Source organism: Larimichthys crocea, chromosome XXI, assembly GCF_000972845.2.
Source record: "Larimichthys crocea isolate SSNF chromosome XXI, L_crocea_2.0, whole genome shotgun sequence".
Lineage (NCBI taxonomy): Eukaryota > Metazoa > Chordata > Actinopteri > Sciaenidae > Larimichthys > Larimichthys crocea.
The window spans coordinates 11,028,289-11,053,942 of NC_040031.1; the positions used below are offsets into that span (position 1 = coordinate 11,028,289).

Genomic DNA, 25,654 nt, shown 5'->3' on the forward strand with positions numbered 1-25,654 from the left:
AGAGAGACACGGCAGAGGGGGGCAATCATAAACACATTGTCTCATTTTAATAAGTGAGGGGAACGCTTTCTAAACCGGCGCATAACATCAAGTTTCTTGTGTTTGGAAGCACGAGAGGAGTGTGTGTGTGTGTGTGTGTAAAGTGAAGTACATCAAAACATAGCTAATGATGCTTGGGTTAAAAATGGCTGTGCATTAAATATGGATGGCAAGTTGCATTTTTATATCTTGAATATAGACACCGGGAATGTAAAGCAGATTAAGCGCAGAATAAATGCAGAATTTATTCCTTTGGTTTTGTCCATACGTGTTTCATGCACGTTGATTAAGACGGATCAGATCACATCTTAGACTCCTTCAGAGCAACGTTTTACATTTACAACCAAACCAGAAGTCACACTGCAGACCAGGTGTAGCGTCACTAAATGAAAACGGATCGCACCACACAAACTAGTTCTTATTATATAGAGACTGCCAGGTGTAAATGTTGTAAAGTGACTGTAAAAAGATAATATTGAATATGGTCAACACAAGATTTTAAATTTCACAAAAACACAAACAATCTGATATTTCAGATTTTACTAGAATCAACCGTATTAATACCAATAACTCTGAAACATATTTCTTTGTGTATGCATATATAAATTAAATGTCATACCTTCAAACAAAAGTTTAATTAGAATCATTATTAGAATTATTTGGCCCATAGGTGGCACTAGAGCATCAGCCATGAGTAGAGTCACATCAGCAGACGGTCGCAATCAGAGCGTCTGCTGATGTGACTCTTTTCTTTGGAAAGGTTTATTTGAAAGTCAGAGGTCAACGTAAAGAGAGAATTAGAATTGAAGTCCAAATTAAATTCAGCTCCAAGTCTACTTAGTCTAAGATCGGAATAAACTAAAGAACAGAGAAACTGCTCACCGGCACTGCTGCCCCGTGTGGTGATCACAACTCCACAGTTAATTGCTTTAAGATGGGATCGTGCAACAGATTTAGCCGTGCCGTCACACAAACTTAGTGATGGATTACGATAGACACCAGACACCAACAGCTCACTCAAGTTCAGGGTTTTTCTAGAGTTTTATTGACAAATTTAGAGTCTTCTGTTATGTACAGGCGTCATAAATGCTTTCCTATTTGGATTCTCTTACAGGATTTATGAATAACGAAGAACGTAACAAAAACAAACAAAGCGTGGGAGTGTGTGTGTGTGTGTGTGTTTCACTTCTGGTGGCCCGATAACTGAGCCGAACAGAAGATGAAATGACAGTTGTACAAATGCGTTCACCCTGTTTCAATAGCCAGAGAGTATTCCAGCTCGTCTTATTCAAGTATATCATGTTTATAAAAAACAAAAAGAATAAATAAAATATCATAAACACAATACTCCAACGAGTCTAATAAAGTAAGACCAAGACAGATATTGCACCATTTGATGGCACGTACCAAATGTAATATCTTGGCAAAATTATTAATTATAAATGATGCATACTGTACATCTAATACTTCAAATTCAAATTTAGCAACACGATATTCACAAATTAAAATCCAAACCACGATTCTGTATATATATATATACATATATATGTATATATATATATATTGTCCTAATAGAAACAAAACAGTTACAGATTGAACAGAATTGGTGAGTAGGAACAAATACTTTCAAGGTTTTCTTAACTTGTACCCATCAATAATGCAATATATATATGACTCATGCCCTTTGCTCCTGAGTGGTTAAGTGCAATGTGCATTATGTTTGCTTTCTTTCATAAAAAAGGGAGTGTAAATATGTACAACTTGTTATATGATTTGAGTGGTGACCTTTATTGTGGGTGCGTTTGACTGCGGGCAGCTGTGACGCGTGTTCAGATCATATTGTTCTTCTTTAGTACCTCCAAGTACTGCTGCGTCGCTTTGCTGACGGGGTCCAGCTCCACCCTCGAGGCAGAGCCCACGGGTGACATGCGGGCTGAAGCGAGGTCCAGCTCTGCTGTGGCTAAAAGACCAGAGCGAGATCGTTAACGGTTAATTAATCAGAGACTTTATAAGACAGCTGAGACTCGTGCTGTGTATGCTCACCGTTGTTTAATTCCTTTGATATCTTTCTGTCCAGCTCGCTCTGCATCTGGGGAAAAAAAGAGGAAATGTTGTAGTTAGATTTGAGTTTTAATGTTTGGGTGGCAAATATCAGGTCTTAAAAAACAAACAAACAAAGATACAAGGATGTTATTTCACCAAACACAAGAAATACTATGATGAAACACACATCAGTCACAAATACGTGTTTAGTAAAACACTGCAAGGAAACCAGGACTATCACGTGAAACACAGCAGGACATGCCACGCATGCAGGCTCTGCTTTAGTGTGGAGTTTCTGCAGGCTGTTTGATGTTGCTTCTTAAATCAGTCGACACGAGCGACTAACGTCAGATTTCTTTCCACAGACGACACAGACTGTTTGACTTTAAATGAAATGATGGAGAAAATACTTTTTGTGAATGAGTCTGACATTAAAGAAAAACATCTTAATGAATAATAAAACAGGTCAGATCAAAGAACTAATTTTTCCAGAATTGTATGTATTGTTTTTATTTAAAGACCTTTACGTCGTTAATTGGAGCTTTTTTTTAAGTGCGGCACGTTTATTACAGCCGGTGTTGTTTAACTTCACGACTAAAATCAGCTTAAAAATAGACAAATGAGCAAGATACACTCTTGACTTTTAAAAGAGCCACATCATCACTGCTCTATCGTCAACTTCAGAGCGTGAAGAAAGTCAACTCAAAGCAGAGAACTGAGGAGGAGGGTTTGAGACTTCAGCTGGTACAGTCAGTCAGTGAGGCAACTATCCACACAATGTAAAACACAGGGTTCTTCAGATGTTGCCACTAAAGCTCCACAGTAATAAAGATTTAAAATACAGCTTGACCAATTCAAGATAACTGAAGTGATGAACACATAAGTTGTGGGAGCTCAGCAAATGTACATTTTAATGTAATTTGGCTGCGTGAACCCTGAACATCACTTTGCATGTGGTACACAGTCAATGTAAATGTAGGCCCACCGGCAGGGTGAAGGGAAGAGCAGCCAATCAGACACTGAGCTAAACACGTCTACACACCTGGTTATGAGTCTGGCTGAAGAGAAGAGAGATGAGAGACAGACTTTTGAGCTAGGAGCTAAAAAGAGTGAGAAATAGAAGACAGGTTAGAAGTAAAGTCCCGCTAACCAGAAAGACGAGAGACGGAGAGGAAGCAGAGAGCGGAGAAAGAAAAAAAAAATATGAAGGAGGACGAAAATGAAAATAAACCTTCAGCTTCGAAGGCGTTTTTTGTGTTTTTGCACAATGTAATGCAGTTTTCAGAGTGTGGCGACACACTACCCCGTGTATACGAAGCAACATCTCTGAACAAAACGTCACCAGTTACACAATAACAACGCTGACAACCGCGATGCTATGGAAATGAAAATGGCCCAAAGTAAATAAACCTGTTTACATAATGAACGTTCCTCTGTGAACTCCATGAGAGAACGACCGTACAGACCTTTGCCAGGTAGTCCTCAACCCTGCTGTTCTGTCCATCAGTTACTGGGCTAAGGAGGGAGAGTCCCAGGCCTAGGCTCCTGTTGAGGGGCCCTAGCGTGGCCCCGTAGTGTACAGGCGAACCCAGAGAGCCCACGTCCAGCGAGGGCCCTCCGAGGCTACCGTTTGCGATGCTGCTGGTGAGCAGCGACCTGCTGCGCTCGTTGAGCAACTTAGAATTGGCTTCTGAGAGCCGACTGTTGGCCCTGTGGGGAAAAACACAGCAAACGTTAACGGTCTGACCCTCTGGAATACCTGGCCGGGACAAACGAGCCGGTCTCACCTCTCTAGTTTGGCAGCGAGGGATTTGCGGAGGCGCAGCTCCTCTGCGTAGAGCTGGCGGTATCGCTCCAGCTCCGTGCGCGTAGAGTCTCTTTGGTTGACGCTGTCCTGCTGAGTGGAGCGGGCCCGGCCCAGTTCTCCCTCCATCTCCCGGATCTTCTGCTCCAGCTGGGCGCGCAGGTTGGCTTCATTGGCCGCTTTAATCTGATCCAACGCTTCTTGGGATGCCGCCTGGGACTGGGAGACAAACAGACACAATCATATGTAATCAGGCTTACAGACACATTGATGAATTTATTTAGAGGAGTTCTCACCTGCAGGAAGATGTTGACCTGCTCCAGTTTCTGTTGTATCTCCTGGCGGGCCCTGTCCTCTGCGTCACGGCGGAAATGCTCCACCTGGCTCTGCTCCATCTGAGACGCCTCCATTCGACGTCTCAGGTCCAGCACCTCCTCCTCCAACTGCCTCTTACTCCTCTCCAGCTGGTCATTGCTGCGGTTCGAACTCTTGAGCGAGGCCAGCTGATCCTTGAGATCCCCGTTCACCTTCTCCAACTGGCTGCGACGGGAAACCTCCTTCTCCAGCTGCTCCTGCAGATCATCCACCTGTGACGTAAGGAATACAGGGGAAATGTTTGAGGGAAAGGTCTGTAAAGCGGAGGTACAATACCACACCAAAATCACAATGATGTATCACACCAACCTTATCTTTCATTCGTCCAAAGGCACCGTCAGCCTGGATGTGTCTGCCGACGTCCATCCGCAGACTGCTCATAGGAGACGCAAACTCGGCTCCACCTGCATCCTGATCCCGCAGTTTCTTCTTTGCAGTCTTTAACAATGTACGCAACCTTAAACAGATTCACAAAGAGTAGAAGTAAACAAATGAATACAGCTTTCACACAGAAAGTCAGTATGCAATGACATGCTTCGAGACTTTTCAGCTTGACTAATGATATGCAGAGTTACATAAAGTTGAACTACACGATTCAAAACACATCAAATAATCTCTTATTAAAGAGAAACTGTTGTTCATCATCGACAGAATAAGGTACATTGATTAAACGACAGTGACGAGGACTGCAGGAACTTGTTATAAATAGAAAAAAAAAACACTCTTACACCAGATACACAGATTGGTGCATCACAGCCACGTAAGCCGGGAAAGATTGCGCTCTACTGGATCCTAGTCGTGTCTAAATAATAGGAGGAAGTACTGCCATAGGTGAGGAGGACTCGAGGACGAGGAGGAGGAGGTTAGGAGTCACCTGTACATTTCTTTTTGAAGCTCCGTGTTTCTCTTCATCTCCTGATCCAGCCGGGTGTCTACAGCCTTCTTCTGCTCTCCTATTTTCTTGGCTTTCTTCTTTTCTATTTCCATCTGGAACACAACAGGCAACAGCCGGTAACTCTCAAGACCGTGGTGCAACTATCAGTGCGTCTACTTATTGCCCTGTATATATAACATTGGCATGCAGAGAATTGCATCGCTGTGATCACCTGAGTGCTCAGTTCTCCTTTTTCTTTTTCGAGCTCCGCCAGGCGTAGTCCTAACTTAGAGCGGCTCTTCAGCTCCTCCTCCCACAAAGCCTGAGAGTCCTGGGCTGTGTGAGAGAGCATGCTCTGCTTCTGGACCTAAGAAAGACGAGGACACGGGCAAGAAATCTAATTATTGTCATACATTAAGAAGTGAATATTTCATTTACAATGATCACATTTCATACAGTTGGCTTAACAGCCAGCTGTTCATTTCATAATCAGTGAGCTCTGTGTGTGTGTCGCTAACATTACTCAGCGGATTACTTTTCTCATTTGGCTGGCTACTCAAGAATGTCAGCTCAGACTAGACTTCGATAAGTTACAAATACAAAGACTAAAAAAAAAGATAAGAATAAGAAACGGAGATCTAAGCTGAAGGAAAGAAAACGTGCCACCAACCTCTCTACTGAGTTGGTCTTCCAAAGTCATCTTACTGCTTTGGAGGTTCGTAACCAAGTCCTCCAAATGACCTCTGACCTACAGAAACAAGAACAGCATTGTGAAAATAAATGAAATAAAGATGTTTTGTTTTGGGTTGCTGCTGTTTTATTTTATTTATTTTTTAATCATTTAAGACAGATGAAAGGACTAAATGAGGTAACATGCATCATGCAGCTTAACGTGAAAAGAAATGAAAGAACCCACAAACCAAGATGGAGCTTAAGGGAGGAAACACATTTCACCAAGAAAACCCAAATCTGATACAAAGCTATCACTTCCCCCTGCATGTTTGGATTTTGTATTATTTAAATTACTGTTGAGAAAACAGAACTAAATCCACACAGTGAAGCTAAGTCTACATCTACAATACCAACCCCTCCTCCAGGTGAGCAGTCAGACGTCTGGAAAAAGATCAGATGCCTTAAAATGTGACAATGACGTCATGATGTAAAGTCAGCTGATACATGTGACGAGAGATTTCACAATACGGAGAGATTTATATTTTCCCTTTTTTAGTCACTAAGAAGTTGATATCGGTGCCGTTGAGGTCCTGTGTAAAATGTGTGCGAGCTGCAGCACTCACCATGGCAGCTTCCTGAGCTTCCTTCTGAAGAGCATCGATTTTGTTGGCTTGTTGCTTTGCAGCAGCTTCCAGCCTGGCGTTCTCTATCTCCAACCTAACGTGGCATTACATTGACACACACACACATCACAGATATTCATACACTGTATGTAGAAACATATCTAGATTCATGGCTTTTAACACACTGTTGAATGCATAGTTACTTCTGTGTTATGAACAAATTTAGCTTTCCCAAGAGTGTGTGTGTGTGGACAGCATGTGTTTGTACACACCGTTGCACAGCTTCCTCCAGCTGTTTGATGGTGATATCAGAAGCTGCTGAGGCGGACAGCGCCTCCTGGAGTTTCTGAGCAGCAGTGGTGAGTTCCTTTTCCCTTTCATCCAGCGTGCTCTTCAAACTGTTGATACGTCTCTCGGCCTGCACGTACTGGTCTTCGCTTTCCTCCAGCTACGTGACAAAGACAAAGCATCCACCTCATCAGCAATGTGAACAGTGAACTCTGCTCGACCATGTAAAAAAAAAATTTCAGTACAGCTTAAAGTGTCCGTAATCATTAACACAGCTGGAATCAGAGATGTGGTGAGAATAAGCTGCCACACGGTGGCACTGTTCCCCACAGTTACCTTTCCTTTGAGCCTGTCCATGTCTTTGAGGAGCCGAGCCTTCTCCTCCTCCAGGTCATTGCGATAGCGCGTGTTCACCTCCAGCGACGCTTCACTCATTGACAGCTTCTTGAGCGAGTCAGCAAGCTCCTGCTGCAGCTGCCTGAGACTAGTCTGTGCTCAGACAGAATCCAAAGAAAGCAGGGTTTGGTTAGATATAACCTGCATGTGGAAGAGGTGAAGTAATCCTCTTACCCCTGAGTCCTAACCTTACCTCTCTTTCGTTCTTCTCTTCCTCCAACTTGTAGATCTGATCTCGGAGATCAGCGGCCTTACTGGCGAGCTCCTTGTTTCTCTCCTCTACCAGTTGTACTCTCTCTTCGCAGTCAGAACGCAGCTTGGACAGGATGTCACTGAAGCGCTCCTGAGCATCCGTCACAGCGCGCTCCTTTGCAACGCCTTTATTTTGGGCCTCCTCTAGCTGCTGTCGTAGTAACATGCCCTCACTCTGCGCCTGGGCTAACCGCTCCTGCATGGCCTCGTGGCGTGCTCCGGTACGGCTGACCACATCCCTCTCTGCGTTCAGGGTCGTTTCTAGCTCCTTGACACGCACACCCGCCTGCTCCTTCTCCCGCTGCAGGACCTCCAGCAGCAGGCCTTTCTCCGTCAACTGCAGCGTGACCTGATGAACTTCATTCTCCATGCTGTTTGCACGAGCCTCTGCCTTAGACAGCTTCTGGGACAGGCTGTTGACCGCCTCACGTTGACTGGCTGCTTCACCTGTGGAAAATAATACATTAGGAGTTACAAACAAGCTCCTAGATAAACACAGACTGCTTCTATGATCAAACACAAGCCACTGCAGCACATAAGGGGGACTTGACAGTATAAACTGCTCTTCCAAGTGTGCCTGCATGATAAATAAACTTTTACGTGTTCATGAAATGTGTCTGAAACAAAGCCTGCCTCGTTAGGAATGGTCGAGTAAGTGTTTGAGATATCAGAATATTGGTCTTCTTCATCCACTCCTACCGCTACCAACCTGTGAATTTGTCTTTAAGACGCTGGTGTTCCTCTTTCTCCCGGAGCAGAGCTCTTTCTGTCTCTGTGTGAGCCGCCAAGCACAGCTCTGTCTCCTTCACGGCTCCAGCCAGACGGGTACGAGTGGACTCGATCTCTGTCTCCAGTGTTTCACGGGCCTGCCGCTCATTTTCTAGGCGGTTTGTCGCTATAGCCAACTCTGATTTCAGGGCGCTCAGCTGGTTATTGCAGTTGTAGACAGTTTGGGTGAGGGCATCGCCGTTCAGTTTGAGATCTCGCCGAGCATCTTCTAGCTGTTCCTTGAGGGCCTCGTTCTCCTCCGAAAGGTGGCTCTCTTTGAGGTTGCTGTTGGCCTGCGAGCGCTCGAGGTCCATTCTCAGGATGGTCAGCTGCTCCTGTAAGGTAGCAGTCTGCTGGAGCAACTCCCTCTCCCTGTCACTGGCCTCGGTGAGCTGGGACAAGGCCTATGAACAAAAAGCATAAAGTCAAGATTGTCTCGAGTTAACTGGTTCTATAAGTATGGATAGCACTCTGTGAGGATTACCTCGTTGCTTTTGCTTATGTTTCTCTTGTTCTCGTCCTCGATCTCTTGCTGCTTACGGAGATGGCTGTTGAGCAGATTCTCCTGCAGGGTCCGAGCGCTGCGCTCCTGAGCCAGCAGTCTCTGGGTCTCACTGTGGTCCTCTTCAAGCTGGGCGGTTGACATAAAACACACTATTGTAACAATCACATGTACACCAAACAACAAGTGGACAAGCACAGCGACTGATAAAATAGTGAAGTTTAAGAGGGTGCACCTGTTTCATGTTGTTCACTAGTGTTCTCATCTCCAGCTCCAGATTCCTGAGGGTGAGCTCCACCTTCTGTCTCTCCTGAACCTCCAGCTGCTGCTGCTCCTCCGTCCTTCTCAGCTTATCCTTGGTGGTGTTGTACATCATGGTGGCGTTGCGTCGATTTTCCTGCTCCTGTTTGAGCTGAAATCTACACACAAGTGTCAGAAATGTCAAGTCAATAAATCAAAACAGGCAATCACATGCGATGCACAGAAATATGACAAGAGAGACCAAGACCATGTAAAAGTAGGAATAGTTCTTACTTAAGGTTTGTGACTTCAGTCTGTAGTTCCAGCTGGTTGCGCTCCAAGCCAGACTTAATGTCTTTAACTTCTTCCAGAGAGCTCTTCAACTCCGCCTTCTCCATTTCCAGCTGGCTCACCTTGTCTGACAGGTAACCATGCCGACTCCTTGACTTCTGAATGGAGCGCTCGTATTCATGGAAAATGTTCTGCAACTTCACCATGCTTCTGGAGTCTGTGAGATATATTGGGTCATAATAAGTCTGTTTTCTAAGTCTCACTGCTTACTTTCAAATGTGGATTATCTAAGCACGTTTTGCAAATTTAAAGAACAAAGTGATTAAGTTACAAAGTTATTAATAATTATTAGATAAATTAGCATTTTAAGCAGGTGAATCAATACCCAAAGTGGTTGAGTCCAGCTTCTGAACGAGGAGGGATGCATGACGATAGCCTGAAGTGGGAGAGTCGATATCATCTGTGGCCGTGTCCGATGACTGAGTGAGTTCATCAAAGTCTTCCGCCATATCCACTTCTTCAGGATTCTGAATATTGAAACAAAAAGCAGCATTAATATTATTCAGTTTCTAACTCTGTATTGTGTATTCAAACTTTAGTTACTCAGCAGAGTTTGGGTTTTACCTCGTCTTTCTGTCGTCCACTGGGCGACAACCTGAGCCCAAGAAACACAGGGAAGAAAAACGGGTTATATTTTGGAAAACTGATTGAAAGTGCCGTGAAGTTGTTGAAAGCGTAATGGTATAATGCAGTATACTATTCCAGATGTGGAAAACCAGTGGTTAGTCATGCAGCTATGTCTGGAGGAAAATAATTAAACAGAAAAAATTGTATCCTACTCACCACCCACCACCGATATTGTTAAAGGTTTGTTTCGACTGAATGCAAAGTAAAATTCCACCTCAGTTAACGCAACAATGTGCACAGATTTTCTCTTATGAATGACGATAACCTTAGTAGTTTCTTCTATGTTTGTCTGGTTTCTCTCTTTAAGTTCAACAGGTGAAAGTCTGCATGCAATCCTCCTGCCTGTAAAATTCAGTTTGCGTTCAGTCTGAACACACCTTACGGGTTAGTGACAGAGAGGTGAAGACAGTGGCATACTGCATATATACCTTCCTTCATCGTCCGACACTTCACTTAAAGTGCTATCGTCAAACACTGAGAGAGGATCTCCATTAACATGGGTGTTGGTCTGAGGGGCTCTGCTTCGCCGGGCCCCCCTGACCAGCTCCAGCTGTAAGGTCTCCTCTACAGCATGGCCCTCTTGTCTGTTGCTACTGTTGGTCCCTGGGAATTGCACTGGTGCCCCGTTGGTGCTATGGAGAGCAATAAACCTAATAGTCAATGAGTTGTGACATCTACATGTTGGGGCCTTGAGATGTGTTGCTGAAGAAAGACCTCATTAAATGGAATCAATAAAAGAAAGTCTGTTTCTGTTGATTGTGTCACTGAAAAATACATTTTGCAAAAGAGAATTTATTAAGAAGAGCGTTCAAAAAGCAACTGTTAACATTTACTAATCATAACTTCAAGGTCTAAAAATGTACAAAAGCAAAATAAGGCATACCTCTTGGTGGCCACAGGCTGCTGTTCCTGGTGCATTGCTCCAGTTCGACTTGATACGCGTCCTAGCCTGGTCTCAGGTTTCTCGGTACCCACTTCTTCCAATGCCGTTCCACCACTATCCCAGGAAGTACTAGATTTTTGCACCTCCAGTGCAGTCATTGTCGTGTCTTTGCCAACCTGAAAAGACAAGTGAAGTAAATATTTGATCAATGGAATTGAGAGACTCTTCCTAACTCAAACAGTTTGGGGCCAGCCTTTTAAGATGTGTTTTGGAACAGGTCCTTGTACACTTTGTCATGCATAATTTAGTGTCACCCCTCCCTTTGGAGACCGAACACCTTAGTGTCGTTACTCTTTGACATGGTATTTTCAGTTAATTATAAGGACACACCAGTCTGTGGATTGCGACACTGTCTACGGCAGTCTCAACACCTGAACTGGGAAAGATCTCGTCAATTTTGGATAGTGTGGTAGAAACATCCAACAACAAGAGTTAGTTCTAGTAGCAATTGTCCCAAAACCAAAGCTAGGAAGATACTACAAAGATATAGTAGAAGATCTTTATTTCCTTCTATGTTTTTTGCAAACACTCAAAAGGCTGGCCAAATATAAATCTATTCACCTCATGGAGATCAAATACCTGCATGTATGAAGACTAACACACAGCATGCAGTAAAAGAAAAACAAAACAATAATGACCATATCCTCACACTGGCACTTCTTTTGAAGTCAAAGAAGGCTATTATCTGAACAATCTTCACACCACATCACCTATAAAGAGAGAGTTTATACAACAGGACTTCAATGTAACGATACGTGCAAAGTTCATGCATGATGAAGGACAAGTCACTACCAAAGAAGAACACTACACAGACTGAACGTTCTTTGACTGTAACCAATATTTCTTAAGTGTCGGTGTCAAATGTTTCTTGATTGCAGTGTAAATGGCCTTCAACAAATTCAACTCTGCACATCTTTCAGGTTAGTCAAAAAGACACAAAAACACACATAAAAAGGAAAACATGCAACTCTTCTACTTGAAATCAAACCTAGAAAGAAAATAAATATTGAGACATGGAAAATGAACATCTAACAGAAAGAAATAAGATGATGGCCAGTTTGGGCCCGTTGAAACAGCTGATTAAAAGACATTAAGTTAATGGGTGAAAATGAAGAGAAAGAGAGGCGATTTAGGCGACTACAGGAGGGGTGGCCATCCTCTACCTCTTTCTGGAGTTGGGCCTTTTCTTTCTCCAAATCCAAGAAGACAACCTTCAGCATCCCTACCTCAACTTTAAACCTTTCCATGTCCTCTTCCAGCTCCTCATCAGAAACACCTGGGACAGATGCTGAACATCTTAGAGAGGGAGGACGAGACAGGTTGAATTCCTCTGGATCCTCCTCTGAGCTTGCATTGATCCTCTCAGGTTCTAAATTAGCAGTGTTGTCCTCCCTGATGTGGTCCAGATGTGGCTTCTGAACTGGCTCATGTTTTAAGAATGTGTCAACATCAGATACAGGTATATGATCGTCAGCAGAAGCTGTCGTAACGTGATTCATGCTGCCGTCTCCCTGCGCTGTGGTGAGTTGTGGTGAAGGAGACCGGCACTCCTCATCAGTGAGCAGATCTGGCTCTTGATACATGCTGCTCTCACTGGCAGGACGTTCACAGACCTGCATCCTGTCATCACATGCTGACTTGTCAGTTGATTCTGTCACGGAGTCTTCCAGTCCAGACTCCCTCTGCTCAGGTATGGTGACGAGCACAGAACTCCTTGCTCTGGCCATGGGCCGCACTATGACTTCCCCCTCATCTTCATCGCTTGATTCTTCTGCAGAACTAGATTCAGCCACAGCCTCTTCTTCCTCTGGGATGTCTTCTGCAGAACATCTCGATTTAAGCAGTTCTCCAAACTTCTCTTTTAATTCACCAGCAACATTCCTGAAGGTGGACTTTACATCCCTTTTCTCCACCTCTACCCAGAGCTTCTCGTAACGTTTTTCCCACGGGACGTCGCCCGCTTCACCTCTTTCTTCAGGACTGTGCTGATCTCTAAAGTCATTATCCTTTTCGCCACTGTCAGAGCCCACGTGGTCAGATGGGCACGGGTTATTTAGATCTACCTCACATGTATCTACTGCATCATCTTTCTCCTTTGATGGCATGGGTGGACAAGAAAAAACACAAAAACAGACAAGACAAAAATGCAAAAACCAAATTTGGACTTAAAACAGACATATTTCAAATAAATATGGAGGCAATTCAACATTGCATTCTCATTTCCCTTTTGAAAATGTTAACAAATGGCAAGATTAAAAAAAGAAACTTATTTGGAATGAACCAACTTACTTACAACTAGGCAAAACTACAGAAATGAGAAGGCTTTGATCTCGTTTAAAGGCTCTAAAATACTGTATTTTCATGTTTGTTTCACTTCACGGGCGTCAAAGGAAAATACAAGCAGTCACAAAGTAGATCATGTGATTAAATGTAGAAATATTTTTTTAAAACAAACTACTATTTTGAAATATACACACATACACATTGCCAATGCATTTCCCTGTAATTGGGAAAGCATGAACGATGATATTATGTCTGAAACAATAAAAAAGTCAGGATCGTGGAGGTATATTTTGGGGTATTTCTCACCTTTTGTTGCTGCTTGTCAGATTCTTCATTACTTTTACTGTCTCTTGCCACTGGTGAGGGCTCAGGCGAACCTAAATAGAGAAGGGAAAATGTTTTTTTTTTCAGAGAATGGGGCATTTGCACAAAAATATTTGTAGGTATATTCTAAAAAGAGTGAGCCTTACCAGGTCTAACCACTGTCTGAGGCTCGGCTATGTTTTGCTGCTGAGTGTCAATTTGGGCTGCATTCGAAGGAGACGTCAAATTGTCTGGTTCCCAATCTGATTCTAAATAAGAACAAGTCAAAGATAATGATATCCTGACATTCCATGGTATATATATGTATGTATGCCTCAAAAAAAGAATGGAAGGGCTTAAAATGTCTTACCTTCTTCACTCTCTGGTTTTGGAAGCGTCATCTTCCTTGCTCGAGGTTGTGGTTGGGGCATAGTTTGGGGGAGTGTGCTGGTCGGTCTCTTGTTGGAGTTGATGCTCCTCTGAGGTGTCAGGGATACTGCCGCAGCTATGTCTTCATCCTGCTCTTTGATGGACGGATTGGAGGACTCTGGGAACTCCTCGAGTACAGGGGAGGCCTTTCTGCGGCCAGGCAATGTTCGGTTACTGGTCGTACTGGCCGAGTCCCAGTCTGAAGCATCTGCAAAAAGATGTAGGTCAGTTTACACTGGGGTACCCTTGTAGTAGACTGCTATGCTACTGCACTCTATCAAACTGAGGTCTCAAAGGACAATCCACAGCTAGCAGTTCATAAACTTCACTTTATCTAAGCAGCTACTTTATACTCACTGACCTGCTTTACGAGCTTCAAAAAGTGCAAAAACAGAAACATACAAAGCACAGCAAAGTCAGTGTTGCCTGCAGATGCATCACTTTAATAAAATAATTTCAGACAGGAGCTCCTCAGTATTTAAAAGTGAAGCTTCCTTAATGTTGACACTAAGTGCTTGAAGGTTTTTTGTATTCTAGCATGCCATGTATCGGTGTTACACAAGGTCAAGGATATTCCAGGATGTTTTGAGGTCACTGTAGGGATAGTGTATCTTAAATGGTTATAGGGACACTGACTTCTTCTTCTTCTTAAGATACAGAGCAGCTGTATATACATTTAGGCATATAGATGAGCCAGAGAGGTCAGCTTCTTCAGATTTGAGGCGACATCATGACAAGCGTCTATATAAACCCTCCAGTCTCCTTGGCCAAGCTTCAATAAACCTTTGAGAATCTTGGACTCCTGTGCACTTTCTCCCCACTGATTGAACTGACCATTGACGAGAAGAATTCTCCAAAACAAATGCTATCAGACAATTTACCAGCAGTGACCCTGTACAGGATGCATGTGCGTCAAACTAAGGCATCAACAGCTGCCTTGTGTGTCACACAGAAAAGTTAAAGAGGAGCAAGTAGACTGTGGAGAATTTCATCTTACCTTCAAGATCATCAACATCACCCAGACCAAGCTCTTCCATCAAATCTGTGCAAGAGAAGCAAAGAGTGATATTTCATACAAAGACTTCTTAAATTCTAGACCATGATGCTCCAGGTTGTTCTACTTACTGGTCTTTCTGTCTTTTTCCCCTTCAAGTTTGCTCAAAACACTTAGTGGTTCCCATTTTGCCTTCTCAGTCTGGAAAAAAGGAAAAATGTGGCTATCACAATCGCAACTTGTTTTCCCTCTTACAGCAGTTAGTCGCTGAACCTACCTCTTTCTGTGTAGTGTCATCTTTATCGACATGCTCGCCTCCATTATTGTTGTTTTCGGCTGCAAGAGACAAGACTGTCATGTTTGACACAAACAATTACCTTCTGTAACAAACAGAACAACATCCTGATGAAACTAGATGAGTTTGCCAGAACACTGTAAAAAGCATTCCCATGCAAATGAGCTTGTGGTTAATTAGCATGAAGACACATGGTTAGGCATCGCACAAGCATTTAGATTTCCCGCTCTGGTTCATCAGCCGCCGAAAATGCTGGTAAGTCTCACTTATCAGCATTATCTGAGCGAAAGCCTGCTGAAACCGAGCAAGCCAAGAAGAACCTGCGGCTCTCTAAGTCCCAAATTTTGGGAAATGGGGTTTAAAGGGAGCAGGCGGGATGGAGTCGTGTATGCTGCATGCATTCTCTTATGGTGATCATGAGGTGATGATCAGGTCCACTGATATGATTAACATGCTGTTCCTTAGTCCTATGAGTCAAGACATTCATACCCTCTCCCTGGCTACCTCTCGGCCAGCCTACACTCCTCCGAGGCTCTAGTACTGCCATCCTATTGTCTCCTTCCCCTCTTAAAAAAGAGGGTATATAAAACAAGTCTACAAAAGAAATGTAACATATTGTTGGAAAGGCTCTTTGAAAATTATATTGCATTGTACACTGTACCATATTTTAGACTGATAACAGAAAGCTTGAATCATTAATGCATGCATTAATACACTAAAGAATAGTTTTAGAATGATTATAATTCAGTAGTCACTTTTTCTGCCGCATGAAATGGTGCCTGAAATGATTTGATTGCGTTATAAAAGAAGAAGAAATAAAATAGACTTACTTTCTTTAATCTCTTCTTTGGCAATGGGCATCTCTAACTGATCCTGAGTATGCAAGCTTTGTTTCTCTTCATGTGACATGTTGGGGTTTTCAGAGTGGGACTGAAAGAGAACAATCAATCTGTGATCATCTGTGTGTGCAATGATTGTATAATCCTGTAAGGTATTAAAAAAATCTTTACTGTACCTCTGAATCCCAAGAATCTGGCTCTTCTTCTCCCTTCTCTAGGCCCAGCTCAGACAGGAAATCTATTTAAACAGATTAATCACACTGATCATGACTGTGTGTGGCAGGTGCAGAGAAGTCATGGACAGGAGTTGCAGATGCAAAAAAAAAAAATAATAATAATAATAAAACACTCCCAGTGATTTGATTTGACTTGATTTCAAGCCATTGTGACACAGTTCGATTAAAAACAATTTTGATGCATCTCCATGCTTTGGCATTTTTGATGTTCCCACTTTTTCTAACTGCATGACCTCACTTACAATAACATAGTTACAGAAGTCTATTATTAATTATTATTGTTAATCTATAATTAAGACAAATCCTGATAGAAAGCAACAATGACATAATAATTTTGATAATTTCCTCACTCAGTGACAATGTTTTTAGACAAAAACGACCAGCATTTTTTAAATTAAACAACATCAAGGCGCAAAGGAGCTTGTTAGTTAACATGTTGTTAACCAGGTTAAGTCACTAACCTCGTTATAGTATTACAAGGCACACTTCTCCTGCAGAGTGTGACCACTCACTTCAGTATTTAGTATAAACGTAGACAGAGCTAGGCACAATATCTAAGGCAGTGGGTGGAACTGTGCTGTTTTAAAACTGAGGAGAAGACCAGCTTCAGATACTATAAATTAGTCGTAATATTGTAAATTCTGGTGGATTTCTCTGATTTCTCTGAAGTGCATGCAGTTGCTCGTAACACGTTTAGAACATCTTACCCCTTTCCTTATCTTTAGAGACTTCTGTCTCAGGAGCAGGTAAGGTGGCGTTGAGGGACTCTCCACTCTCTTCAGGTTGATCATTTTCACCCGAGAGCTCTCCTGTCTCCTCCTCTTCTTCCATGTCCTCCTCATCCTCCTCCTCCTCCTCATCATCATCATCTCTCTTCTCCTCTTTGTCATCATCATCCTCATCCCCAGTGGAATCTTCTTTCTGTGTAAAAAGGAGAATGAAATGTTGTTTACTCATAATCATGTACTTTAAAATCTATTTCTACTAGTGCACGTGTCCACAAAAGATCGCTAATGAAGTGTTGGCAGAGCTAGGATGCTTACAGGGGCCACACTACATTCCAGCTAAACTAAAAACTACCTGTCGTACTCCTGTTTTACCTGAATGACAGTCTCTTTAGTGTTTCCTAGCTCTTGACCTCTCATGCCTATGCTCTCTGCCTCATCAGGTGAGTCTAGAGCAACATCATCTATGTCGGTCTGAGGCAACACTTCATCAGACATGTTCCCATCTGAATCACAGTGTTGACCAGCAGTGGCATCATCTTTGGTGGGAGGGCTTGCAGAAATCTTTTCCCTCATTGGTTCTTCATTGGGTTCATCTGAGGGAACAACCACGCTTCTATTTTCTAGTGGAATATATGCAGTTAATCTAGCTCCTCCTTCATTGTCTAACTTGTTGCCTCCATACCGGCATCCATCCATCCATCCATTATCGGAATCATCTCCCACATCAGACGCTTTGACTGTGGCGCTGGCAAAATCGTACTGCAGCTTTTGGTCCTTGCTATCAGAGTCCTCACTTGTGTCCTCGTCTTTTCTGGGATAGTGTTTCTCAACACCCACCAGCTTGTTATCCTCTGGAGACTCATGCTTTCCATCAATAACACCTTGAAGAACCCTTTCATCGTCTTCATCTCCCTCGATATTGTCTTCTTTAGCCTCTTCCTCTGACTTTTTGTCAACTGCAGCTGTGGGAAGTGAATTGGTTGGGGTAGGAGGGACCTTCAAGATGTTACCCTCTGCTGCTGTCCTGGCCTTTTCTGACTCATCGCTTTCATCTTCATCATCCCAATTACTATCATCATTCTCTGAGTCTAATTTTCCTTCCATTTGTGAAGACTGACCAATTGATTCAACATCATCCGTATCTAGTAATTGGTTTCTTGTTGATTTTTCTTCCTCTGGTACTGGTGACACTGCAGGGGAGGGCTCATTTGACTCTTTCTCATTATTTCTTTTATCTTCATCTTCACTAGAACCATCAGAACATTGCTGTTCTCCAGTTTGCTTTTCTGTTGCAAGATTTGTTTTAGAAACTGATGGCACCATGTCACCTTTGGCAAAGGAGCTTTTATCATTTTGGTTGTTATTTTCAGAATCCCACTCTGATTCATCCACTTTTGCTTTTGCTGGACTGTTTTTGGACTGAGGCATGTCTGTTCCCAAAAAGGACACAGCTTCACCTAGCACTGGCTGAGGTGAGACCAATTCTGTAGATGGTACCACTGGTAAAGAAGAATCCCATGAGGTATCTGGGTGGTGTTCATTTGACTGGGGTAAAGCACATTTTGGATGCAGTGTTGCTGCTTCTTGTAAATCTGCAGCTTGAACATCACTAGTTTGATCAAGTGTCTCCTTGTTAACCTCACCTTCTTTGGGTAGGGCAGTGTCACTGTCCTCTGATGAAGATCCCCATGAGGATCTGCGTTTCTCTTCCTTTAAAAGTTCTTTGTTTGATTCAACATCAGAGGAATCATCTTTATTTTCCACTCTGTCCTTAGGAGCCACATTTCTTCGATTAGCAAGTACCGTGTTGCGACCAAATCCTCCGGTTTGAATATCCTTTTCATCATCGCTGTCATTCCACACGGTATCGCCGCTGTTTTGCTTATTGCTCCAGGAATCATCATCATCGCCCCCATTTTCCATTTCTTTATCCAACTCTTCCTCCTTAATTTCAGTAAGTAAATGAGATTCTGTATGATGTCTGGATGGTGAGGTGCCTCGCGCTGAACCCAAATCTGAAATGCATTCCTTCCCGATGCTGTCATCTTCATCAGAAAATTTTGATTCTACTCGAACGGCTGACACGACACAGTCCTCCTCCACATCTAGTGTCACTGGCATTGCATAACTTGTTGTTCCAGCTTGGCAGTCGATGTCATTTTTTTGAGTTTCTGTTTTGGCATCTTTCTCTGAGGCACCTGCAATACCAGGACTAGTTCCACAGTCAGTGCCAGGTATGTTTTGAGCATCAGCACTGACAATAATCTTAGGGGAACCAGCGACAGAGGGTTTTTGTACAGAAGCAACACTGTTATCATGGTCCTCCTCCTCACATTCATTTTCTTCTTCATCCTCTTCCCCGTCTTCCTCTTCACTTTCCTCCTCCTCATCTTCATCTTCATCATCGTCATCATCATCATCTTCCTCCTCGTCTTCGTCGCCCTCATCATCTTCATCATCATCTTCTTCTTCTTCCTCCTCCTCTTCCTGTTCTTCCTCTTCTCCAACATCCTCCTCCTCAGCCTCTGGGCTTCCCTCCTGAGATTCTGATCTTGCTTTACTACTTGAAGGTTGCTCATCTGCATTTTCTGATTGTTTTAAACATTTTGGAGAAAAATGAGAGAAAGACGTCATAGAAATGCAAGTGGCAAAACTTAAAACACAAATATTTTACCTTTCTGTGACTTGGAAGAGGGGTAGAAGTCATCTGGGGTGCTTTGGATAGGAAGGAAACAGGAGAGGGATCTACTGGGTGCTGTGGAGCTGTGATGGATGGTAAAGCCTTTGGAAGGGATGGGATTCTCTGGACTCTATTCTCACTCTCTGGCTCAGATTCTGTACCGCTCAAGGATCTGTCATGCAGTGCAGAAGCTAAAGGCAGGCAAGGATAAAGGATTACTACCAAAACCACAAACTATGAGGGGGACACCATAGTAAGAAGTGAATAAGGTTGAAAGACTGAGTACCTTCTCCTCTTTTAGATGCAATCATTTTCCTTAGGTTTACCTTCTGTGGTTTCTGGAAAAACAACATATCAAATGAAGGCAGGAACAAAATTGAAGGAAAGACACACCCGATGAGAACAGAGAGTAGCACCAACCTTTTTAATTAAGACAGATTCATCATCATCTTCTGATGAAGGCCATTCATCCGCAGCACTTTTTGAAACCCTGAGGAGGGAAGAAGAATTTTGTGAGCCTGGGGGTCATTTCTAATTCTAAGTTGCAGCATGCGGGAAGAAAATTGCACTCACCGACTAAGTGACTCGGACTGAGAATTGTCTTCAAAATCTGAAAAACAGAGGAGATTAACATTTCAACAACTCATTTGTCATATTTTAATATTAAAACTGTCAAATAATAAGACACTGAAAGCATCTAATTCTTGAAAAGCAGCAAAAGTATGGTGCACAAAGCACTACAATCTAGGCAGCAAAAAAATATTGCGTTTCCTGAAACAGTTAGGTTGAGTCACTGTAAATGATCTTTACTGGTTAGCCTTTGACTTTTTTTGCTAACAAAGCTTATCTATGCAAGGTAATACCTCCCCCTGCTTCATTTGCTCCATGCTCTAGATCCAGTCAAGAGGTAAAGCATGAGGAATGAATGAAATAATCAAAGTCAATAACAAATAGACACAGTAACAATTTCCTCACGCCCATTCATTCCCTTTTATGTCATTTAAAATATCCCTACCATCTTTGTCAGTGGCAGGTCCTCCCAAAGAGAAGCCTGCTTCAACGTCTTGGGAAGGACTGCCCAGCAGTGCTTTTTTCTTCTTTTTGCTCGGACCTTGATGTGACAGTCTCTGACCGTCGTTCCTCTGGTTACTGTGCTCAATGATCAGGAGGGAACAGCTACAAGACAATCAAGAGAGACAATGTCATAATGTCACACACTTGCTTCCGTAATTTTACAGAAAAGCAACACAGGAATTATAATAATAATTATATCCCTCATAGGCTATCAAGCAATAAAGATTTGATGAGTACAGAAAGATTTAAGAAAAATGGACATGTTTATTTTATCCATTTAAAGTTGAAGGTGATGACAAAGATCAAACAAACTGTTTAAAAATGGACAAGATCAAATAAACTATTTACATATTTAGAATGAGGGTGAAGTATATTTAAAACCTGCCTGCCCCTCATGTCACACCTGGTGCTGCCTGTGAGCATGGCACAGAGGAGAGAGAAAGACCCCAGTGCTGTTCGCAGCAAAAGCAAATGAAAGAATCCATTTTGGTTGTTCTCACGACCATCTCCCACAACACAAACACCCAAAATACAGAGGAAATACCTCTCTAAGAAGATACCATGAGTGCAAGAAAAAAGAAATACGGCTTACGGATGATGTCCATTCATCACAGCGTAGTCATCAGCTGACCATCCTTTGGTATCTTTTATGGTGATATCTGCGTCATACCGCAATAGAAGCCGCAACATACCGATTTGTCCATTGCCAGCAGCTATCATTAACGGAGACCTGGAGGTAAAAATAAATGACGGCAACATGAGCAACTGTAAACAATGCAACATTAAGAATTTTAGACATGTAACATCTAATTTGTGTAGTACTGACCTTTGATCTTGGTCCCTAAAGTTCACATCAGCTCCTTCCTTAAGGAGAAACTCAGCCATCTCGATGTGGTCCTCACGGACTGCCACTGTCAACGGTGTGAATGCCTCCTAAAAATTAGATCAACATCAACAACCTCTGTCATTGGACAGTTATTGTCAGAATGGCAGAACAGCAATACCTCATCATACGCCAAATATCATAGGTAGATTTCTGTCCTAGTTTTTAATATCCATATTTATTTATTTCAGACACATATTACTGAGAGATTTATCCAGACACATAACAAAAATGCATCTTTCTCCCGGTGTTGTAAAACCACCAGACATTAAGAGGTCCTCCCCTAATGGCCATGGTTGTTTATTACAATAAAGAGAGACAATGCTTTAATGAGAAGACAGAATCACCTTATTTTGTGCATTGATGTCTGCCTCATGCTCCAGCAGCGAGGCGGCAGTGGAAATGGACGGGATGTTTGCCGCTAAATGTAGGGCTGTATTGCCATTGATGTCCACCAGGTTAGGATCGGCGTGATTCTCCAGCAGCATGCTCACACAGGGCTCATGCTGGCACTGCACTGCCTGATATAACAGAGAATTGACGTGAATGCAAAGGCCTGAACATGACTTGAAACAACGTATGAAGAAAGTAGCTACTTGTGATCCTAATACATTGAACATAAAATCAAGAATCACACTTTCGGAGTCACATCAGCCAGGCTTACCTTCATTAAGGCGGATCTATTTTGATTGTCACAGAGGTTAAGCTTGGCTTTGCTCTCAAGGAGGAACTGCACCACGTCAACATGTCCATTGGCACAGGCGATATGAAGTGCAGTTCTGTAAGAGTAAAGGAGACAGATTGTCAAATGCAAGCATTGTTGTCCTTACTAAAACACTTACAAGGATTTTTACAGCTATTTTCAACCTAGGCCAAACAACTTATTTTTCCAATACTTCATTGGGCCTGACATTTCATGTCAATGATGTTTGAGGCATCATGCATTCATTCATCTGAAGCACCTTGCAAAAAGTGCATTATGCATGTTTTGTAATCAGAATCAGAAATACTTTAATAATCCCAGGAGGAAATTATTATTATTATATTATATTATTATTATGTATATATGGCTTTACATTTTAAATGGTTTGATAAATAATAAACACTGTCATTTTCACTCAAGTTAAACTCGCTTTTATGTAAATTGATTCGAGTACTCTACATAGACCACTCAGTGATATCTGACATGCTAATGGAAAAAGGTAAGTAGATCCTACCTTGAAACATAAGTAGAAAACAAACAATGGGGTGTCGTGTACATTTTACTCGGCGCTTAAAACAGCTGGCAGTTTGCTCTTAGCAATTAAAACCCTGGACATCGTGTTACCATGACCCAGGCTTGACACACAAAAAAAAATCCATACTGCATACTATATTCAACAATATACTCCTAGAGCTGCTGGATTTCTGGCATTGCAATAGTATTTTTTGGAAGGTTTTTTGTTATTTCAAAAGCCCTACAATTAATCACATCCATCTGTATGGCTGCATTCATCCGTGGGTGGACACATAACTATTTCCAAGAACTATTAGTCAAGGATTCGTTTTGTCAGGTGATGGAGGCTCCAATATGCACGCTAATAAATGACTGGGGAAAAAAGAGACACCAATGAATCATCATCAAGGACTTACCTGTTCTCCTTGTCAAGTTGATTGATATCATTCTTCTTGGCAAGCTGCTTCAATTTTGCCAAATCACCCACCGAGGCAGCCTTGTGAACTTTGCCCAGGTCCTTGTCTTTTAGTTCATAGCCAACAGAAAGCGCACTCCCATTGTCAGGGGTACCGGACGCGTGTTTCTTCTTCTTAGTAAAGCTGAGAAACTTCTTCATTGTACAGGACAGCACAACATTGCTTTTGTACTGTCACACTACCTGTCACTCATCTGGCGCTGGAGGATCACCACAGGCGGCTCTCCCATCCCTAGAAATAAGACGTGCAAAGCGGATTAAGAAGCCTGTGAAAACCCGTGCTGCGAACACAGTTGCTCGATTTAAGATATAAAATACGATTGCCTCACGGTGATATCAAGTGAGGTGGCTGTAGCGCGTACACGACATAGCAAAACAGCTCGTCTAAAACGTTTGGTATCTTAAAACACAGCTGTCATGCTAACAGCAGTTAAAGGCTAACACATACCTTAATTTTCTTACCTTACGGCCAGGACGTCCTCAAATTATTATTATTAGTAGTAGTAGTATTAGCACCTGGGCTTTGAACACAGCATGTTATTGCTGTTCATTTGAACCGAACAAGTCCAAATTAAACGTTATAAACGCTATAAACGTTGGCGTTTGTTTACACGAACCTAGCCACTCGGCGTTATATCTTGTGGCTTGTTACCATGGTAACTGACAGTCCAACCGCTACGTTAACGCAACAAAACCAAAGAGCTTATCCAGCGTGTTAAGATTTTTTTTTTAAATAATTATTAACAAACAAATTCATTAATAGTTTTTGTATTTATTGGGTAATACACGCTGCTATATTATTACATTCAATAGATTTAAAAAAAAAGGTAACTAACGTTATTTGTTGCCTAGCAACATTAGCTTTAGTCCGGCTCCGTGCTGCGCCCTCCCACGTCGTCACTTCACAAACGAGGCAAACCGCCACATTTAAAACCGGATTTGTAGCCGAGCACAGCGGGGGTTTGTTTGTCGGCCACAGAGCCGAAGCGGCTACTTTATAATATGCAAAGACTTGTTTCGGTTTCACAAAAAGATACTCGGGAGTGCTGGACGAAACAAAACTTAAACGCGGCTAACTCGATGCTAATTATGGGTCAGATTTAAGTCAAGCTACGTCACTAGGTTACGGTTTAAGAACGACAACTTCAAGACGGACACAAAGGAGGTATGTGAGCGTATGACCAGTCTAAGTCACGTATGCGTGTTTGTAATTAGCGCTCAGTACAAGTATGTTCACTCAAACACTAACCTGTTGATTGTCGGAGGCAGACAACTATCAAAAGAGCTAAAAGCTAACGAAGGTACGTACGAGGGGAAAACTTGCTGGTGGTTCAACCAATCAGAAATGAGTTAGAGGTAAACGACTTCTTTCATTGGCCAATAGCAGGCTTGTGTGTGTGTGTGTGTGTGTCTGTGTGTGTGTCTGTGTGTGTGTGTGTGTGTGTGTGTGTGTGTGTGTGTGTGTGTGTGTGTAAAGGTTGGTTTACGAGCCACTGAGAGGGTTTGTTTGGATTGTGTTGTGCAATGACAGAAGTTTGCCACTTGATGGAAACATTTGTCTGCTCAGCTTCACATGGTCAACCCAATAAAGTCATTTTTTATACACCTCAGAAGAAATTAATCTCTCCAAGTACCATCATTCATAGAACAAATGTTTATTAGTTGTTGTTGTTTTGTTTTTTTACCTCCCTTTACTATCTCACATTTTAGCTCATAACTAATGAATGTATGGAAGAGATACTTTATTAATCCCTCAACAGGGAATTTCTTTTTTCACTCATTTACATGCATTTTTAACCCAGAACACACACACATGCAGTACAAGGGTTCATAGACATGCAATTTTTGAAGAGAGATGGTGGAGTGATGGGCAGCCCCTCTGAGGAGCGCCTTGCGAGCAGTTGGGGAGGTTCGGTGCCTTGCTCAAGGGCACCTCGGCAGTGCCCAGGTACCTCTCCTTCCATATTGTTGGTCCATGCTAAGTCCATATGGACTGAGCTAGATTATTATTATGTATTAAAACCAATTAGCGAGATGTTGAGTAGTTGAAACTCGTCAACCATCCGCAGTGACTACTGTAGGGTCTGCTACAATTAATGGAGATGCTGGGGATTGAACACAGGACCTCATACATGCGAAGCATGCGCTCTACCACTGAGCTACATCCCCTTTCTACACTACCTGCATGACTGTGACTTCAGAGCAGCCTGATACGGCTATTACAGGAAATGCAAAACATATTTAAAATGACATTCTTGCAATCTCATTCAAAACAAAAAGTATTCTGGTAGTGTTAAATGTTTCTAAATTTATTTGTTTAATAAAAAAGGACTCTGCCTACATTGAGTGCCCATGCTCTACCAGCAGAGCCACGCCCCCATTTACATTGTGAGCCACTGTAACAAGTGAATTCCCCCAGTGT

At 42.5% G+C, this 25,654-nt stretch overlaps 1 protein-coding gene and 1 non-coding gene across 14 annotated transcripts; both read right to left on the reverse strand.

Moving 5' to 3' along the window:
- Positions 1-1,061: 1,061 nt before the first annotated feature.
- On the reverse strand, positions 1,062-24,593 carry ankrd26 (ankyrin repeat domain containing 26). Of its 13 annotated transcripts, XR_003461329.1 has the most exons (46): positions 24,482-24,593; positions 23,174-23,464; positions 22,206-22,320; positions 21,889-22,062; positions 21,485-21,591; positions 21,251-21,388; positions 20,600-20,760; positions 20,448-20,474; positions 20,158-20,194; positions 20,005-20,074; positions 19,871-19,922; positions 19,579-19,775; positions 16,884-17,097; positions 16,117-16,178; positions 15,932-16,031; positions 15,591-15,695; positions 15,084-15,142; positions 14,938-15,007; positions 14,810-14,854; positions 13,754-14,020; positions 13,551-13,652; positions 13,387-13,457; positions 12,024-12,890; positions 10,738-10,913; positions 10,283-10,504; positions 9,792-9,822; positions 9,553-9,694; positions 9,171-9,384; positions 8,872-9,055; positions 8,619-8,765; positions 8,076-8,538; positions 7,308-7,813; positions 7,055-7,207; positions 6,703-6,878; positions 6,431-6,524; positions 6,222-6,248; positions 5,806-5,883; positions 5,368-5,502; positions 5,136-5,248; positions 4,571-4,718; positions 4,183-4,473; positions 3,870-4,105; positions 3,549-3,792; positions 3,125-3,182; positions 2,083-2,128; positions 1,982-1,999 (listed from the first exon to the last, which is right to left on the reverse strand). XR_003461329.1 is itself a non-coding variant. In XM_027272677.1 (45 exons), the coding sequence occupies exons 2-45, from the start codon at positions 23,371-23,373 to the stop codon at positions 1,869-1,871; spliced, it is 7,197 nt and encodes a 2,398-aa protein (XP_027128478.1). In that variant the 5' UTR covers positions 23,374-23,464; positions 24,482-24,593; the 3' UTR covers positions 1,062-1,868. The 13 variants fall into 13 exon arrangements, 12 of the variants coding, with proteins under 12 accessions (XP_027128478.1, XP_027128479.1, XP_027128474.1 ...); XM_027272677.1 differs by lacking the exon at positions 3,125-3,182 and having other exon boundaries at positions 1,062-1,999; positions 15,084-15,157; positions 15,606-15,695; XM_027272678.1 differs by lacking the exon at positions 3,125-3,182 and having other exon boundaries at positions 1,062-1,999; positions 10,283-10,486.
- Positions 24,594-25,329: 736 nt separating this feature from the next.
- trnaa-cgc (transfer RNA alanine (anticodon CGC)) lies at positions 25,330-25,401 on the reverse strand. The gene has a single exon. It is a non-coding gene; the product is annotated as a tRNA-Ala (tRNA).
- Between the last annotated feature and the right edge of the window lie 253 nt (positions 25,402-25,654).